This window comes from Rhea pennata, chromosome 8, assembly GCF_028389875.1.
Source record: "Rhea pennata isolate bPtePen1 chromosome 8, bPtePen1.pri, whole genome shotgun sequence".
Classification (NCBI taxonomy): domain Eukaryota; kingdom Metazoa; phylum Chordata; class Aves; order Rheiformes; family Rheidae; genus Rhea; species Rhea pennata.
The window spans coordinates 29669497-29688860 of record NC_084670.1 but is presented as its reverse complement, the minus strand read 5'-3'; the positions used below and the strand labels follow the sequence as shown (position 1 = coordinate 29688860).

Below are 19364 nucleotides of genomic sequence, written 5' to 3'. Positions count from 1 at the left end.
CGCGCTGCCCCCGGCCCGAGGAGCAGCAGCAGGAGCCGCCGCCGCTGCAGGGGGGCCGCGCTGGCGCCTCCCTTCCGCTCCCGGGGCCGGGCGCGGCCTGACGCCGCCGGCGGGGGGTGAGGTGGGGGGGCGGGGGGGCGGATGGGGGGCCGGGGGCCGGGGGGCGGTCCCGCCGCGCACGGCTGCCGCTGATTGGCTGCGGGGGCGGGGCGGAGCGCGGGGATTGGTCCGGGCGCGGAGGAAGTGACGACTGGGCGGGGCGGGGCCGGCGCCAGGTTCAAACGGCGGCGGCGGTTGGCGGCGGCGCCATGGAGGTGCTGACGTTCCCGCGCTACAGCCCCGCCGACATCGTTACCTACCTCCGCGGCCACGTCCTGGCCGGCTCCGAAGCCCGCAGCCTGGCCAAGGGCGACCTGTTCCCCAGCCCGAAGGTGCGGCGCGGCGGGGCGGGGCGGGGCGCGGCGGGTGCTGAGGCGACGCGCGGGCTTTGGCCCCCCGCGGCGCGGGCGGGCGAGGGGGGCCGGTGCCCCGCGGCTGTCAGAGCGCGCGGTGCCGCCGCTCGGGTTGCGGAGCGCGGCGGAGCGGTGCCGCGCGGCTCCCTCGCCTCGGGGCGGTAGCGGCGGGGCTGCTTTTCCGGGCGGCCCGGGAGCCCTGCGCGGTGCGGGTGACACGTTGGTTTGTGTCTTTGCTTTCGCAGCCTGAAGTCTTGCACATGATTTTCATGAGAATCCTGCAGAAGGTGTATGGGATCCGCCTGGAGCATTTCTACATGGTTCGTGTGTAATGTCGTGGCTCACGTACAGCGGAACGCGTGGGGCAGATAATAAATGTTGGCTGTAGAGATGAAATGTTGAAGCGTTGCTCTCCTTTGCGTGTCGTGAGGTCAGGAGGACGCCGCCAGGAAGGTACGGTTTTCCACGTGCTGACAGAGTGAGGAGGAGCTTGGAAATCCTGCCTGTGCTGCAGAAAGCCCAGAGCGCTGGAGGCACTGTGTAGCGTGGGGATTTGCTGTGTGCGTGTCCAGGGAAGCGGCTGCTGTGTGTGTGTAGGCAGGGATGCGAGTGCAGTATTGCGGCATAGTCCTTGCAGCAGGTCCTTTGCTAGAGACCTCTTTGAAGCAGGAGTATGATGCGTGTGCGGACTGTTGCTGTGGCACGGCTGACTGCACCTGAGAATCAAAGAAGATTCTCCCAGTTTTCTGGGAGTTTGGTTCAGGTCAAGGCGCTTCTCAAAAGAGTGGGGTTTGGGTGTGCGGCATCCGAGTTGCTCTTTTTTCTTAAATAAAAAAAAAAAATCATTGATTTGATGGGTTTGTTTTTTGGGGCTGGTTTCTTCTAGGGGGTGGGGTGGGGTGAGGGTTCCTCCTCGCTTCCTGCCCTGTCCGGGCCTCTGCCTTTGGCCCCGGTGGGAGGAGGGTGCCAGCTCCGAGGGGCCGTGGGCGCCGTGGAGAAGGGCGGTGAGCGCTGCCTGCGGAGCTCGGCCCACTGCAGCCGTGCGTTTGCCGCGCGGCGTCCAAGGGCGGCTGTGGCCGGTGGCCTCGGCAAACGGATGCCGTGCTGAGGTGAGGCCAAGCGCATCTTGTGCCTCCGCCACGCGGGAAGTTATTCCTGGAAGCCCGTGGGAAATGGTAGTCTCGGGGCATTTGTGGATAGCACGTGCTCGTGGCAGCTCAGCTGTTTGTGCGCTGTCACGTTGATCGTCGTTGTCCTCTTACGGGGTGACCAGCCCAGAGCGGTGCTCGAGGCAGTCTGCTGGCAGAAGCGAGGGCAGCCTTCGGCGTCCCTTGAGCAGAGCTGTGCGTCAGCTTGTGGGCCAAAACGTAGCAGAGGAAGAGCTGGGACTCGTGGTGTTGTGGGGGGAGCCGAGCAGCTCCTCTTGCCAAGGGGTTCGTGTTTGTGCGACTCGGGCCTGAGCTCCGCCGCGAGAGGCGGCCTGCGTGCGGGGCGCCTGACGTGGCCGCAGCGCGCTGTCTCCTTAGGGTCGGCTGCGTTTCCTTGCCCTGAGAGGGAGAGGTTTTTAAGCTGAAATATGCAGGTTTAGTGAGCAGTTCTGGCTTCTGGGTGGTACTGTCCAGGGAGCATTTTTCCAATGGCCTTGTTTTGCAGCCTCTGGACAAATCCTAGGACGTGTCTCTCCAGGGTGAGTTTCTGTTACTTGGCAGTGACTATGTGGAGTGTTTTTTTTTTTTTCTTTTTTTTTTTTTTTTTTTTCCCGTGTGTGTGTGCGTGTTTCTGGAGGGGAGGGTGTTTCATGCTTGGAGTTTACTAGAGAGAAGATGCATGTCCCGCAGATGGAGCCTTAGCAGCTTGTGTTCCCCAGGGGTGCAGAGACCATCAGGTGTGTCTTCAGTCTGTCTGAGTGATGTTCTGTTGTGGAGAAAATCTGCCTGTTTTCCTGGAAGTCTGCTGTGCCTGCGTATTCACTCTGCTCTCTTTCCTCTTTAGATGCCCGTCAACATTGACATCATGTATCCCCAAATATTTGAAGGCTTTCTCCCTGTTTGTAACTTGTTTATTCACATGTAAGTACACAAGTTTGTATCCGTTTGGTTGTTACTTCTTCCAAGGCTTCAGTTCAGAGGGAATGGGGGAGGGTGGGGGCGGGTTGTTTTTTATTTTTTTGAGCACCTTTGAGCTGGTGGTGGCTGCAGCGCTCTCTGTGTGCTCTGGTTTGGAGGAAAATGAAATTTGCAGACGAGCAAGAGGCAGCAAGGTTGTGATAGAAAAGAAAAACCTTGGCAGCTGTCTTTTGTCTAAATCGATGCGTTGCCTTTACTGTGAGGACTAGGAGGCTGCGTTAGTGACTTGATTTAGAGGGTGGGGGAGTGAAAGGGCGGGCTGGAGCGCCTGGGGGTACCGGGAATGGCCAGAAGTTCATCATCATACCCGAAAAGGGGTTTGAAGCCCTTGTTAGGTGAACTTGCCCCCCGAATTCGAGATACCTTTGCTGCAGGGATGGGAGCATTCAACACTAATCTGTGCAGGCGATCGTACTGTGTTAGTCTCCTGAGAGGACTTGTTGTTGTTGCGTGCTTACTGCACCTGGGCTCTGGGGTAAGAGGAGAAAATCTCTTTTGAGTGAGCATCTGTCGCACAAAAACTGCAATGGTCGCTGCAGATAGATCTATGTTTTGCTTCCTTGCAGGGAGCGCTTTCTCCCGGTGTGCCGTGTTAATGACTTTCAGATTGCTGATGTTCTAAGTCCAAGTAAGCAAGTGCTTGTGATGCTGTCTGTCCCGTGTGGGAGTGTAGGGGGATTGGGGTGGTGGCACTTGACAGGCAGGCTGCTTTCCTGCCCGCTTGGCACTCGACTGCTAGTAGTTTGTCCATCAAGCTGTGGCACTCTTGAAACGGTGTGGAAATACGTGGCCGTGGAAAGTAGCCTGAACTCTGTGGAGTTCTCTCTGGAGTCCTTAGGCAAATAGCTCCGCAGGGAGCGGTTAGATGGTGAAAGCTGCTCTTCCGTCTCCGCGGTTCCCAGCTGCGGCGATTCTGCTGCGCCGCACAGCTTAGGACAGGCTGTTGGGAAGAACGCTTTCACTTCTGGGTCTGTCTTAGCTTGTGAGAGTGTTGCCCGTTACTGATGTTCCTGCTGGGGGGGCAGAGGAAGACAAGCCCTGTTTCTGCGATCCCTTGCCTCCTCTGTGAATTATGCTTGGCCCACCTTTTCCTAAGTGATTGCAATATGCATGGAGACCAAAACAGTGATGACCTGCAATTCTAATTTCAGAAGCAAAGAGGACAGCTCGCTTCTTGAGTGGCATTCTCAACTTTATACATTTCCGAGAATCACGCCGTGGAGTCTACTTGGATTTACAGGCGAACTATGTAAGATTCGGGGCTGTGTTACTCCTGATGCTTGCTAAAACATAAGGAATGTTAACCTCAGTTTGAGAACATAGAGGTTGTACTTCTTAAGTGCATGTTTTAGAAACACGCTGGGGTTTTCCTGTGGGTTTAGAGATGGTGTGTTTCAAACGAAATACGTGATTAGTAGAGCTCAGAGAGAACCCACAATGTAAACTGTGTTCCCCTAGAATAAAAACATCTCCACGTAATTAATTTGCAGAAATCAGCTATGGAGAAACTGCAACAGCTGGAGACAGCAAATCAAGAGGCAGCGGTGAAGCTGGAGAAGCTGAAGTGAGTATAAGGAGTAGGAGCTGAGTTGCACTAACCTTCTTGGCTAGCTCTCCTGTTCCCAGTGCATGTGTGGGGTGTGCGACTGGGAGCTTACTAGTTGAGCTTTGTGGTTTGATAGAGCAGACCGAGAACAACAGGCTTCTCTGCACCTGATGTAGATAGTGGACAGCCCAACCGGTGCTCAGAAGTTTGGCCCCTCTACCTCCCTTCTGCTTGTCTGTGACAGCTGAGGTGGTAGTTCCTCTTGGACTAGAAGAAAAGTACTTGCTTTGAGTAACGGGTGTGGGCTTTGGTGTGTGTGTGACTAGCTTGCTGTGAAGGGCAGACGGTGTAGAGGCAGTAAGTTGAGACAGTAGTTAGCTTTGTTTCCTGGCAGTGAAACATATCTTGCTTTCCTAGGAGAGTTTTCTTTCAAACTGTCCACCTTCTCTCCCTTACCCCATCAGACGTTCTCAGCACGTGCACCTCCATGCTTTGTAGCTTGGTTCTCAAAGCCAAGTAGTATTTTTGAGCTTTCCTCCAAGCCTGTTTAGCTTAGTCTGGGCAGACTCAGCTTCTCCACTGGCACTTGACTTTGCTGTTTAGCCTCTTTGGGAAGCAAGCCCGGAAGCATAAAGCAGTTTCTGTTGGGTTGTGCCCTGTTAGAGGAGAGGGCTTGTCTGGTGAGAGGCCAGAAGAGCAGTTGTGAGCAAAGAATAAGACTTTGGGAGTGCATGGTTGCTTTGCTGTATTTTGTAGCTCAGAGACTGTGGTGGATCTTTAATTTGAAACCATTGTTTTGATCGTCTAAGCTCTTAAGGATGAATTCTTTCTAGAGTGGTTGTTCTAGCCTCACTAATATATCGATTTCGCTAATAATGCTGAAACTGTCAGTATCTCAGTGTGTGGTTGTGTTATTTATTTATTTATGTTTGCTTAGCACTGTTCCTGTAGAACAGCAAGCAGAGTTCAGGCAGCTGTCTGATGACATTCAGGAATTGCAGCAACTGCTAAACCACGACTATCGTCGGAAAACGGTATGATCTCTTTACCCCTTTCTCTGGAATGCTGCTGTAGCTTCTGATCACAGGTGTTCCTTATTTTTGTGTTGGTTTTGTTTGTTTTGTCCCCTTCCCCTACTTTTGTGAAGGATAAAGAGGACTTTTCTGATTTAAAACAGAAAAGGTATTACAACACCTCATTCATTTTTATCCCTCCCCTTGCCTCTTTGTTTACCCATAAGTGATGTGAAACATGCTTGGAATCAGAGCTAGGGTCTTTTCTTTTGAAATACATTGTTGTGGTGAATGGAGAGGCACCTCTTTTCTTGTTAAAAGTAATACATATGTTTCGCCGTGAAATTTTTGATTTGTCTTGCAATAGAATATGAAGGGTTTACTCAGAACTGAGGGTGAACTCTGTTGGGAAATAGACTGAGGCCTAAGAAGGGTTACCCAAGGAAAGACTCAAAAAAAAAAAACAAAAAAAAACTAAGGTAACCTTTTCTGTCACGTCAGAGAAATAAAAATCTGGTTAGTATTTTTTTTGGAGGTGCTACTGTAAGCCGTCTGTCTGCTTTTAATATTAACCATGTTTCACCTTCTTATTACTGGAGACCTGGTGTATTAATGTAGGCCTTCTCAAAGTAAAAACATGACCTCTGGCAAAGAAGACTGGGTGTGTGTAACAAACCACAAGGGCTGATGAGAACAGAGGAAGTAAAATGGCACCAGTATTTGCTGGTTGGGATGGAGCTGGGATGGCAAGTGAGACATGCAAGCATGCCGAAAAGGCTTTGGCGTGGTAGTACAGAGAAGGGTGCTGATAGCACTGCGTAGTACAGAGGTAGCTGTTTTGGCTCTTGGGAGCTGTGGGCTGTGTTCTTGTTTTCTGCTCTGCCTGCCCACTCTGATGGAGAGAACCTTCCGAAGTCAGTGCCATCTGTCACCCCTACTCCAAGTCACCTGCGGCTGCCTGCCTCCTCGATGCTCCCAGTGGCTTTTCAACAATGTTTTCCTTCCCTATATTTTAAGTTTCTACAGACTGCTATTTTATCTGCTAGTTGTGGCATTCCAAAGAAACTATCAGTGAGATTTAAATAGCAGTGAGGTGTACGACCTTAACTGTGGCTTGCATCTGGGAGATTAGCTTAGTATAAGGTAGCTCTTCCCCTGAAAGAGTCTTAACCCACACTAGGGCAATTGTCTGTTCTGTTGACAGATCTAAGCTGGAAGAGTAAAGGAGGTAGCAGTTGAAAAGATGTTCCTGTTGTAAGTTTGTTGCTTTGTTTCTTTTTCTTGTTAGACAGCTTTGCAAGAAGTGATCTCACAAAAAAAGTCAGATATTGCGGAGAGGACCCGAAAATTGGTGAGTGTACCTTGATATAGGCTATAGTTTAAATTCCAGTTCAGCTAATCGATCATCTTTCTGCCTTTAAGATCAGGTTAGTCTTGGAGCTTGGTAATGTGATAGTTCAGGAGATGATTTTTTAGCTTTTTAAAAACTGTTTCAGCTTTGCTTTTCCCACAGAAACTTTACTGCAATGGGTTCTTTGGTGGTGAGCTTATAAATGTGTGTGTCTGCAGCTTAAAGCTCTGTGTTTATTCAGAAGGTTGTTCTGTTAATAGGCAAAAAAATCTGGGCTTCTAGGAAGCAATAGACTTGTCTTACATACATAGAATGGCTAATGGAGGTATATACTGACATGATGGGGGGAGAAGTGTGGAGTTTGAGAGACTGCACAGGAAGTTGTGGTACTCTTCTACTAGGATGGTACATCTAGCTTTGAAACGCTGCAGTGATTTCCTGAGTTCCCCAGAGGGAGGGTTCCTGAAGGAGAGAGCTGCTAGCCATACACGCTAGCTGGCAGGCTTTTTGTGGAATGCTAGTTGAATACTGCTCTTGCAACTTGGTACTGCACCACTATAAGTATGTTCAGGGAGAAAAATAGGTTTAATTGTTATGCTTATGAATGTTGCCACTATTTAGGGTAATTCTTGTTTCTAAAGCAAGTTTCCTAATGAGGAATGGAATATAGCAGGGAAAAACCTGTCTAGTCAGTTTGTCAGAATCTTATGTGCTTCACAATTCTTTGTGCTTAGATTGCTAACAGCAAAAGTGTTTGTTTTAATTAGAATGAGCTCAAAGTAACAATGGCTGCCTTGAAAGAAGAACAAGAGCAGCTGAAATCAAAAATTGTAGAGAGTCCAGAGGAATTGAAAAATTACAAAGAGGTGATGAAAGAAACTGTTAAGAAGCTCAAGAAAGCCAAGGTGAGATTTTTCTTTTGTCTAACAAGAAGGCATTCTATCAGAGAAAGCACATGGGTTTTGCTGAACTCTCATGTTGAACTGATACTGGAATGGTTTATATATATATATGTTTAAAAAAAAATCAGCAGTATGGTGGTTAGTTTGGAATTAAATTCTTCATCACAGCTTCAGAGAAAACTGAAACTTATTTGCATAGGATCATTGTATGTTAACTTGAGTGGATTAGGGGTTGGGAGTTTTTTTTTTTTTCGCTTTTTTTTTTTGTTTGTTTTTCAGAAAAACAGGCTTGCAATCACTGGTGCTCTGTCTCTAATGAATAATTGTTTATTCTTAAAACTAGGTGTAGAACGCTCTAATCCTTTCTACCTGCCTAGCTGCCTGCTCTCAAGAGGTGACATTATTTTGGCAGCTCACAAATATAATGGACTTTAGAACAGATGTTTCCTGTGATCTGTGTTCTTACTTGCTATTTCTGTAATTTATGGCTGTCTCTACTAGTATGCTGAATATTTTTTTGAGTTCTCTTTCTAGCTTGTTGTGCTTTTCTTTTTATAGTAATGTCCAATCTTTAAATGTTTTCTGTTCATGGCTCATGTATCTCATGTAACTATTGTTTTATCAGTACAGACTTTCTCCACTGTAAATCTTTTTCTATTCTTATAGCTTTTGTAACAATTTAGTTAGTTCAGTGTAAAACACTCGCGTGTCTTTTTTTCTCTATTTTTTCCCTCTCCAAAGTAAATGCTTTTGTTTGTAAACTAAAAACCTCATTTTGGCAACATCTAAAATTCCCATGTACATTAGATAATGAGGGAATGGGTGCAAAAGTCAATATGCGCAAATACCAGTACAAAATAACCTCCAACCCCCAAAGCTGTTTCTATTAAGCTTTGTGTGTGCTTTTTTCATTTTATTTAGCAAGAGGTTATAGAGAAATATGAAGGTTATCGAGACCTAGTTGAGATTTTGCCATCGTGCCAATTGGAGTTGCAGTTATACCAAAAGAAAATGGAAAGACAAGGAGCAAATGTGGAGAGACTGGCCAGTGTATTATCAGAGGTTTGTATTGCAAAAATCTTAACTAGTTATGGGGAATTTAATGTCAAAGAAAGGTAGGTGATCATCATTAAACATCTGTATTTTGAAAGTTCTTGTCTTGCCTGTGCTCTAGAAAGAAAGAATTCTGGTTACTTCAAAATCTCAATTTAAGAAACATCAGTAAAACATAGCTGTTGCTTTGCTGCACATCACTAACTAATGTGCTATTGACCACCTTTAATAGTCAGTCCCTGTTGCCATAGAAACCTGACCTAAAATAGTTTGAACTGTCTTAGGGTTGTTGGTAGGAGATGATGGAGGAGGAAGAAGAAAAAGTGAGGTTTAGTCTCTTCTGCCTATAGTGTAGAAACTAAGAGCAAAAATTACTACTTAAAGGACAGTTGGGTCTTAAATGTGTCTAATTTTATTGATATTACCAAGCCAGTCTTTCACTGTTGAAATGTTTATTGTAACACAATATCTTGCTAATTACTATTCAGTTCTGGGCAAATACAATTATTAAGATCTGAAAAAATGATATGTAGTCTTTCTGGGTATTTGTAAGTTGTACGTTCAATTATTCTTGACTAAGAACTATAGCTGAATGTAGTAGCTTCTGTAAGTGATATCAATTGATGTAATCTTAACCATTTGGATGCATTTCATACAGGATAAAGATTATGGAACTTGGATGTTAGAGAAAGAATTAATTAGCAATCAAATCTTTTTAAAAAGTAGGAAGCTAACTCTAATTTTAGTAAATTTCTTATAGGGTATACTGCTTTAACGCTTTTCCCCATTTATTTAATCAATGCTTTTTATGCACCCTAGGTCAGAAATCTAGAGGACCAGTTTGAGAGTGCTCAGATAGAGCTGAAAAAGGGGAAGACAGATGAAATGTCCTTAAAGAGACTGGTTACTGCAAAGCAGGAGAAGCTGTCTACAACTGAAATAAGGATAAAAAAGAAGCGTGAAGATGTTGAGCAATATAAGCACACTATATTTGAGTATGGATGAGTTGACATTTCTGCCTGATGCTACTTACTATCTTGGTTATGTGCTACCACAGTTCACGTCTGGTACAAACACATAGCTTAGCGATAGGAATTAAATGAGTGATGTGGGATAGCTTTGTATGAAGACCAGTAACGCTGTAGGCAGGGACTTGGGGTCTTAAATCAATAATTGCAATGTGACTTGACAGCAATTCTTCTATTGGATTACTAATTTAATTTATAATGCTTATTCTTGATTCTTTTATCTTCTTAAAGAGAATGTCACATTGGGATAATTTTCCAACTTATCAGACTTCAACAAAGCCCCATTTGCCTTTCATGAATTTTTCATAATTTCCCTTGCCACTTTTGCTCATTATCAAAGATGTTCAAGACCCATGAGGAAATGGGGCTTGTATCTCAGAGGAGTATTATCCTGACATGATGCTTCTAAAACAAAAGGAAAAGTGTCATTTGATCAAAGCTTTTCAGCCCATCTTCCTACTTTATGCTAAAGGCAAGTCATAAGGCAATATTTATAGCACAGCAGCGACTGCAATAGCAAACTGCAGTATTGTCAATGTAAGGTCATGGTGTCGCTGTGAGTTTAGAAGTGCTGAAATATAATGGAAAGTTTATTAAACAACAATTTTTGTATACTGGAAGATACGAAGGAAATAGGGAAGATTATTGCCTGAGTAGACTACGCATGGTGAAGGAAAGCTTTTTCCACATAGCTGAGAGAGGTAACTAAGGTTCAGAGTCATACTTTAAAGCCTTTAGAGGTGTGCAAGATTACTGGGCCCCCTTTGCTGCTCATATAGTGTATTGTACCAGCTAGGGTAGATTGGAAGGGAAAACAGCTTTCAATTAATTCAAGAGTTAAAATAATGTAGTTTAATGCTCCTTTATTTTAAAAGCTGCTGCAAGTTTATCCATTTTTGATGTATTAGATATTTCCCTGGAGTGTTGGAATTAGGTGTTTTGGTAAGAATGAAGGCAAGGGAGGTAACCCTGGTTTCAAAAGAAGTTTTCACTGATAGGTAAGAGAATGTTTCCTTACTGTTGCCTTGAGGTAGAAAGCTGTAAATAGGCTAAGTTTGAAAGCAAGTGATTCCAGCCATTCTTGAGAGAAAGCATCTGCTACAGTTCCATCTGTAGTTCTAACTGTAATTATTATACAATTTTTCTATATAAATTGGTGGGTGTTTTTTTTTGTACTTGAAGTAGGAACAGATTTCTTGCTTCTAGCCTAATCCTCTGCTGATTAAGTGGCAGCTCACAGTTGAAGCTATCTGAATTTATTTGCAAGTTAGGGAGATACTATTTCTTCCTGTTTGTTGCAATTCTAAGATGATAGGTCCATGCTGCAAGAAACCTGGGGTCTGGCAGTTCAGAACTCGCTGCTCTTCTCTGCTTCTCCTGTATTCAGTGAGAGAGGAACAAGCAACTTCCTAAGTAGATTTAGGAGAGGGCAACTGAATTACTAAACCTTGTGGTGCCAAACTGCTAGTATTACATAAATTTGGCCTAAAGATTATTCTGTTCTGTCATACTATGTTTAATATACTATATAACTACCTAATATACTGCTGGAGGGTGTGAATGTTGTCCCCTTCCACCCTCCCCCCTTCTTTTTTTCTTCCTGTCACCCAAGGAGATAAAGCATGTGCATATATAGTTACTATTTATGCAATTATTTTGTAGATCAGCAGCAGGGTTGTGGATGTTTTTTGACAAAGAGTTGGAAGGGGTGAAAGTTGTGATAGTCCTTGGTAGCTGTAAAAGTTCTTACTGTGCCTGAATCAGCCAGAAAAAAATCTGTTGTCTGCAATTCTGGGCTGTGTGCAGGAACAGTTCTTTGCCAGAATAGTGTGACTACGTGCTTTATGTATGAAATTTAGGTATTGGTGTGCATCTTTGGCCTGTGGCTCACAAAGGCTGTGCAGGCTTGGGAATAAATAAAGGTTGAGTGGATTGGGGGAGATTGGGAATATAGAGTGTTTGACACGGTGCTTATGTTTGAGATAAAGGGAAAGAATAGGCTTGAAGTTGAATATAACATTGGTGTGTGAGTTTGGAGCTGTAACCTGATCAAAAGGGGTTTGAGACTGAGGAGAAGGTTTGGCTTTCAACTATGCTCAAACGTGAGGTGCAGCTATATCATTTCTAACCCTGATCCGGTGGGTTGCTGACCTTTGGGCAGGGCTCTCTGCTGAAGTCTACACTGCATTACTCAAAGGCAGGAAGATACAATGTCCAGCTGGTTGCTGCTCTAAGCTGGGTCACCTTCACTGGAGTCATTTGAGCTGCTTTGACTGAAAACAACTGAGCATCTTCAACATATATGTGTAACTCCTCTTTAATTTAAATTATTTTGTAGCTGAGTAGTGCCAGATTTTTAAGGATGAGACGAGTTTTCTGGCAGTGCAATGGGAACAAATCTATTTAGTTGTGCTTGCAGGGTGAGTAAATTTTGTACAGCGTTGACTCTAGAACTGTTATTTTCATATTCATAATATGTGGGCGCTGCATGTAGAGTTGAGTTTGAATTTAATCAATTGAATGGCTTAGCACTAACTTTTTTGTAATTTTTCTCCTTAAGATATTGCAACAGAGTTCAGGAGAAGAGGGGGGCTGTATATGAGAAAGTGACAGCAATTCATAAAGAGATCCAACAGACCAGATTCAAAATCCAGCAGTTGAATGAGAATGCTGAAAAAGAAGAAATGAAAGCCAAGGTGAGCTTTTATCCTAATGGAATCCTATTTGGAATTTTCAAAACTGACTTCAACTCAGGCTGTGTTTTAAAGTCCACTCCTGTGGTTAAGAAGTAGCTGTAGGTGAGGGAAGTCTCATTGGCCTTGCAGAACCAGTTAGCTGAGTAGGTGGTAGTTTAGGTGAATAGCTGGGGGTGGGGGAGCATTTTTTGCTTGTGGTTCCACAGGGGTAATAGGGCTTGTGTCTGACTGCCCAGAGGAGAAGAGGAATTTGTGGACCTAAGAGAAGCCTGTAAGATGGTACAATTACCCAGCATTTTAGAGGGTGAAATTAAACTTGTCTTCCATTGCTCTCATGACAGATATTGTACTAGTAACTCATGATACTCCTGATACTCCTATCATCTCCATTCACTGTTGGAGTACTGTCTCTGCTGGAGGAGAATGGTAGCAGTCAGTGATATGCTTGGTCACACAGGCTGACACAAAATGGGACAGTAGCAGTGTGAATATTGGGCCTGATAATCATAGTGTTGTGAGCATTAGACATGAAATAGAATCATAACCCTGCAAGTTTGCTTGTGGCTACACCCATGTTTCCGGCGTATTATAGCTTTCCTCTGTTCTGTGGCTACTTTTCCCTAAGCAAGGGACAACATAGCTTTGAAACCACTCAGGACTGCCAGACCCACTCTCTCTTAAATCTCTGTGAACCATAAACCTTTGCTGATGACTTTTTTGTTTTCTTTTTTCCTACTTTATCTCCTCTTCCTAGGAGATATACCTTAATTTGAAGGCTGGGTTGGAGAAACGTCATGACTCTCTCATAAAGACAGCAAAGAGTTATGCAGCCTCAAGAGAAGATAAAATTGCTGAACTGAAGAAGGGACTACTTAGAGTCCAGACTCCTGGAAGTAGTTCTTAAACCTGCCTTCACTTATTCTCCATTTGGATTATGTTTATGCTTGTATCTGAACTTGCAAGCTTATGCTTTGTGTAGGATGGATTACCTGAGGCAAAAAGCAACTTTCTCAGAACTATGTCAGAAGACATTTAGCTTTATAGGCAGATCCTAGTGTTGTCAGCTAGCTAATGTGGGTAAGAAAAGATTTGGTTCAACAATTTTCTATTGTTTTGGTGAGTATCTGATTTTTAGTCTTAAGAATGCAAGTCTTGCTATCATCAAGTTGTGATAGTGCCTTCCACTCAGAAGGAATCCTTCCATTTAGAAGGAATCCTGCTTTTGCAGAAATTGTTCTGCAAATCTTGATGACCTGAGGCTTTGATCTGGCCTGAATGGACCCACTGTTCAAAATAAGTCCGTAATATATTCTACTTTTATTTCTTAATTATGATTAAACCCTGATGAAGCGGTAGTGTCTCCCGTGTAAACACTGGCTTATTCTATTGATGAACATTAGTGCCTATGAAAACTTCCAAGAGTGTCATTTAAGTTAACGATGCAGTGTCTCTAGAAGCGTGATCTCATTGATTCTGCCCTGTGTAGTATTGAATGCTGTGTCTGTTTAGGGCAAGTCTCCTTGGGACATTAGTTTGCGATGGTCCTTAATATTTACTACAGTGCTTTGGAAATGTTTTTGATTATTTGAATAAATGTAAAATGTTAACTTTTAAAATAGTTGATATGAGGATATTTAACCCTACTTCTCTCTTATGGTTTTCTCCCTCCCCTCTCTCCCAAATGACTGTTCTTTACTTGGCATAACATTCTAACTGAAAAATAAAATTTGGCTTGTATATTCATAAGAATGGATACTAGTAAAAGGTATTTTATAACGAAGGGGTGGTTGTTTTTTCAAGCCTGTATAGATAGCATCTTTCCAGTTTTGATGAAAAATTCAGTTTCACTTATTTGCTAGAGTTAAGAACAGTGGGTGATCGTGGCTTTGACAGCTCTTTTTTTTTCTTTCTCTTTTTTACTGAGGTGTCAGATTGAGTAAGGTTTTGATTTAAGGGTGTGGTTTTTTTTTCTTCCTGCATTACAGTTTGTGACACATACTCTAATGAAAACCTGTGTTATGTTGCAGATCTTAGGGCAGTTTCTCATACAGCTTTCCCGTTTCCACCAAATATAATCTGTATGTAATAGTTCACTATTCTATGTAATACAACATAATGCTTTTTTCAGATGAATGAATGTACTTTTCAGTCCAACTGTACTGCAATATCCTGTAACAATTTCTAGTGCTGCTGATGTAACTGATCTTGCCAAGAGGTAATGATGTTAGGTACGTGGAAGGTACAGAAACAATCTTCATTGATTTCTACACACTTAGTGCACATGGAATAATTAGGGGTGTTTTGAAAGTGAATTTTTAATTAATCTCTCCTTCCATGCTGTATTTTAAAGCATTATCTTCTCCGTTTACAAGTATAGGGATAATATCTGTAGATGTCAGACTAGAATCTATGTTGAGACTTAGGGAGTAGAGCAATAAAAAAAACCCTCAAAATTCCCACAAAACCCTTCAAGGAACTGCTGCTTTTTCATTGGCAGCACTTGCTAACGAACTTGATGTCTATGCAAAACTGCTATCCAGTGATCAGTTTTTTAGGTATTGGCAGGTTTACAGTATTCTGAAGTCCCTGAAGACAGACAGCAGGGATTAGATAGAATTTTCCCTGTGCTTTCTTGCAGTACCCCTGTTTCTCTTCCCAGTCTAGCCTATGTCCCAGCCTGACAATAGTCAAGAAACTTAGGTATTCCTCCTTTAACTTCTCTGTGAAGTTTAGAGTATTTTTTGGGGAGTTCTGGCGATACAAAGAAGCAGCAGTTAGAGCAGCTTTTCTCCTTTAAGAAAACCCCAGAACTCCTTTATTCTTGGGAAACTGATGTTGAAACTAGCAAGCTACAGATTGAGATGTATCAGGAAGCTGGTAGAAAAGAATAGGTAGATTAGACTTGCTAGTATGAGACCTTTACAGCCTTGGATTACTATGGATTGCTTGTGTTTGAACAAGACAGTGTTTGTTAGAGGAGCTTTCTAGGTGAGTCTTCTGGTTTCTCTGGAAAGTAATCGGGTGTAGGTTTTGTTTTTTGTTTTCTCAAATGTAGCCAAGCAGTAATTTGATCAAAGTCCCTTTTGTGAGTGAAGGCTTAGAAATTGCTTCTGCCACACACTTCCAGAGCAGGACTTGGTTTCATGAACCTAGTATGCTAGAATTTCTGGAATTAATTTCTAGGCCTGTGATATTAGGCTTTAGAAGAGCTCCATATAGAAGTAGCATATGAAATTCATGGAGTATCAGCTGCTGCTCTACTGCTTTGCATAACATTGTGTACATTTGTAGTTCTATGAGATTATATACTGTAGAAAGCTTCCTGTTTGCAGCTTTAGCAATTTACATTGTAGTGACTGAGCTGCAGAGCTTTCTGTTTTTGTTTGATTCAAATGTTTAATTACTAACCATATTCTGCAAGCAATGAAGAAGCCAGTCCTATAGGAAAGCAACCTAACAGACTTAAAAAAAAAAAAAAAAAAAAAAAAAAAAAAAAAAAAAGTTACACTTTGCTCTGTATCCTACTGCCTTAGAGACAGGCATAAGTGTTCCAGTGTTGAAGTCTCACACACGCACACATACATCCATATGCTGTCTCACCTTCTCCCAATGAATTTGGTATTAACTTATTTCACTTGCCTATCTGGCTAAAAATATTTTGGTTTAGTTCCTTCAGCAAAGTCCTTAACTCTTTGTTTTATCAATGCTGCTTAATTTTTTAATTATTATTACTTCTATACTATTCTCCTCACCTTTCCTTTTTAGCAAAACTTTTATGTGTGAGAAGATACCTTGTTCTTCAGTCATAAGCAACTTTCAAAAAGGTAACCTTTTTGCCTCTCACATTAATAATTGTCAAATCTTTTATTCCATGGCTGGCTTGTTTAATGGCTGATTTGTTTGTAATACAGGACTACTTCTGGTGATCTCTGGAAAACTAGGACAGAATATGGTCCTGATCTGAGCATGCTAACCTATGTCAGAGAATTTCAGGTTTAACAGTTAGTCCATCTTTGTATGAATGCCATGTAAACTTGGTTCTAAACCTCTGCTTGCACATTAGAGTTGGCCTCTACCTGCATGCTGAGTTCCTCTTTGGATCACAGAGAAGGTACTCCTCTTCAGTAAGACAAAAACTTAGATTTGAAAGAGTCAATCAGATGATCTTAAATAAATTTAACAGGTTCTCAATGTGGTCTATTCAGACTTTCCCTGTTGTTCTAAATACTTCCTTGATCGTAAGGATTATGAAGATCTGTTAGCACAATGAAAGCAATGTGACATGTTATGTATAGAAGGATATGTAGCATTCTCTCAGATACTAATTTAAAGAATGTTAAAAGGGCTGTTCAGGGGGTTTTCCAGAAATGGAAAACTAGTCCTGGGATTCTTTCTCTCTTTAAATCAAAACAGATTTTGTGGCTATATCTGGCAGAAAGATAAGAGAAAGCCAGTTCTTTGCAGCTGATCTTCCATTCAAAGTACTCTTTCATGTAAAGGATACTACTTAGATGTACCTCTTTTTTTTTTCTCTCTAAATTGAAATTGGACTACTGAGAGCACTTCTTGGGTCCCTTGCTTCCACCTCTTCCAACACCCAAGCCTCCCCAAACAAAGATTCCACACTTCATGAAACGTTGTATCAGCCTGACAGGCTATCTCTACCTACTTCGTCTTACTTGGGCAAAATGAAACCCTTTACGAAGATCATCTGTAGTAGAGAGATTTCTGTTTGCCTGTTTCTAGCTAGAGACTATTGTAGATAGCAGCCTGTATCTGAATGCATTAAGGAGGAGGTTAGATAGAGGCAACACCTGGGTGAGAGTGGATTCCACCAGGTGACTGATGCCACTGCAGATTGACAAAGAGCAGTGCTCAGGCACTTCTTCATGTTCTGATGTAGTGTGGTCTGGCTCTTACTAGGAAACCTGCATAGGTGAGGGAGTAACTTAGAGTCCCTGAGAAGGCCAGTGTGAATACAGCTTATCACTCAGGCAGTCACTTTTCAGAAGCAGGAAATTTAAGTTGGATTGTCTGTCTGTCTGTTCACAGCCAGCTCAAATGCCTTCTTCCTTAGAGCTGAGCACTTTGTTTAGAATTGAAAAAAAAAAAAAAAAAGTGTGGGGGGGGAATGTGGGTAGAGCGAAGTGGAGGATATGGAGGTTATCAGCCAATTTATAATATGGAGTTGTTTACTGGTGGAAGAGGGTTGTACATTAACACTGAGGGGAAAATATCTCCTCTTACAAGCTCAGACATTTGAACACCTAAAGCATATGTATGGACAACACCCCCAAATTTCCTGTTGTTTGTGAGTACCCTTTTTTTAATAGACCTTACACACCACATGAACTATTAAAAAGGAAGATGAATGTATCCTGCCCACGAGGATGTGCTCTTGGTCTTAGAGGGAGTATGTGGCTTTGCTCCAATTTTTTGAAGAACTGAAAGCAACTTTGGTATTTTTGTAAGTAGAAAATGTAGTAATGGGGCTAGATGGGAAATGCGTGGGCACCTTAGCCTTATGGTTTGGCAGAGCTGTGTGTGCAGGAACAAAGCCGCCTTAAGGTTAAGAGGCTGTTTGTGATACCTTCATCTGCTTTTTGAGCCTTGCTGTTTCTCTTGTAAAGGAAGAAAGCCTCTTTCCTTTCCTGCCCTGTCTGCAGTTAAGGTCTCACTGTAAGAAAGCTCTTCCAGACTTTCTCTCAAGCCTTTCTGGTAGGCATTGGCCAATCAAAGTGAACAGGGCTGAGTTAGGTCAGAAAGTTCTGTATTTTTCAACGGCTACTTTGAGCCTTCTGCTTTGATTGGAGGATGTGATGCAAAAGGAAAGATATAAATGTATTTAGCCACTTGGTGGGGCTATTGTCACAGGTTGTGGTGGTTTTATTTCTAGTGCAGCTTGGCCAAGGAAGCCACAGGAAACTTGCTGAATCTGCAGCCCCAAAATAACAATTTCGCAGCTTCATACTTGTATATTCTAGGACTAGCCAGGACTTGATAAAGCTTTATTATTATTATTATTATTATTATATAGAAGTTGAGAAGACTTATGGTCAGTGTTGTGTTGAGATTACCCAAGCAGCTGTGTCTTCTAGTGGCTTATCAAAAGCCACTGAATCCTTCTCTGTGTTGTCTTTGGAGAATATAGAGCATGGTCTGAGGTGGTCAGTACCCATGAAATCATGTCCTACTACGAAGCAATGTGTCTTTGAAGTGCCTTTTTGCCTACAGACCAGATAAAGATAGGTTACTCCATCTAAGGATTTGGCCTTTCATGCTGCTGAAGTAGATCTTGTCCAGAGAAAGGAGATGATAAAGCCAGCACTCAGTAGTCAGTTTTCTTGTTGTTCATATAGGTGATGCTTTAGGGGGAACTATGAAAGGCTCATAAGGTATTTATACACACGGAGCTGTATTTTGATGTCAGCATGAGGTAAAGTATATGTGTGTATGGTCTCTGAAGCATCTGACAGACAGATGATCGTATGCATTAACGTTGTGCATCTGGAGGAACATTTTCCTTTTGGAAAGATTCCCTTGACCTTCCCATCAGGCTCCTTAAGGATAATTGTCCGTGTTCCTCATGCATTCTCATTTACTTGCAGACTTGACATTGTAATGATGGCCAGTGAGAAGGTGAGGAGACCCATATAGATCCATAATAAGGGATGAGAAGATGCTGAGGAAAAGTTTTGTAGCCCTGCCAGCCACTAGTCTAGAAAGTGGTTCTAAGCTACAGCTGATCCTAGGACTCTTAAGCTGCTTCAGTGTACCTTCAGTAGATAGTAGAGTACCTTGGCTTCAAAGACAAGACAGAACTAAATCATTGTCCTGTCATTATTGATGGCTAATACTAGATCTTCCTTATTTGATTTCATGGTGGTTTGTGTGGCTTTGATGAAGCAAGTATTCATAAATACTAATTTTGGTGGGTTATTGATTACAATAGAATAAAACATTCACTAGAGATAACTTGGAATAAAAACAAGGAAAACTTTAAGCTGGATGTCCAGGATATATCTTCCTGCAAAATGCCTCATTTTCAAAAGCTAATTGTGAAGAACCCCATTTCTTGAGACTTTTTAAATTAGGATTGAACCATAGAGGAGATGATGAAACTATAGGATTCTGGACTTTGGTTCTCTCTTGTCTGGGGCTTTCAAAAGACTCTCTTAATTTATGGTGTATGTATAG

At 42.9% G+C, this 19364-nt stretch overlaps 1 protein-coding gene across 1 annotated transcript; it reads left to right on the top strand.

Annotated features, from left to right (window-relative positions):
• Positions 1-292: 292 nt before the first annotated feature.
• Positions 293-13892, top strand: NUF2 (NUF2 component of NDC80 kinetochore complex). The gene is made up of 13 exons (XM_062581409.1): positions 293-431; positions 698-772; positions 2445-2521; positions 3145-3206; positions 3730-3827; positions 4069-4142; positions 5062-5158; positions 6426-6488; positions 7256-7393; positions 8312-8452; positions 9263-9438; positions 12032-12167; positions 12922-13892. Exons 1-13 carry the CDS (start codon positions 309-311, stop codon positions 13069-13071), a joined length of 1410 nt encoding a protein of 469 aa, XP_062437393.1. The 5' UTR covers positions 293-308; the 3' UTR covers positions 13072-13892.
• Positions 13893-19364: the final 5472 nt, after the last annotated feature.

What these genes read in the sequence shown, in the direction of transcription:
- NUF2 (XM_062581409.1), top strand. Translation starts at nt 309, where the DNA reads ATGGAGGTGCTGACGTTCCCGCGCTACAGCCCCGCCGACATCGTTACC. An exon ending in GTGAAGCTGGAGAAGCTGAA is followed by an intron (nt 4,143 to 5,061) that starts GTGAGTATAAGG and finishes ATGTTTGCTTAG; the next exon opens with CACTGTTCCTGTAGAACAGC. An exon ending in CGGAGAGGACCCGAAAATTG is followed by an intron (nt 6,489 to 7,255) that starts GTGAGTGTACCT and finishes TGTTTTAATTAG; the next exon opens with AATGAGCTCAAAGTAACAAT.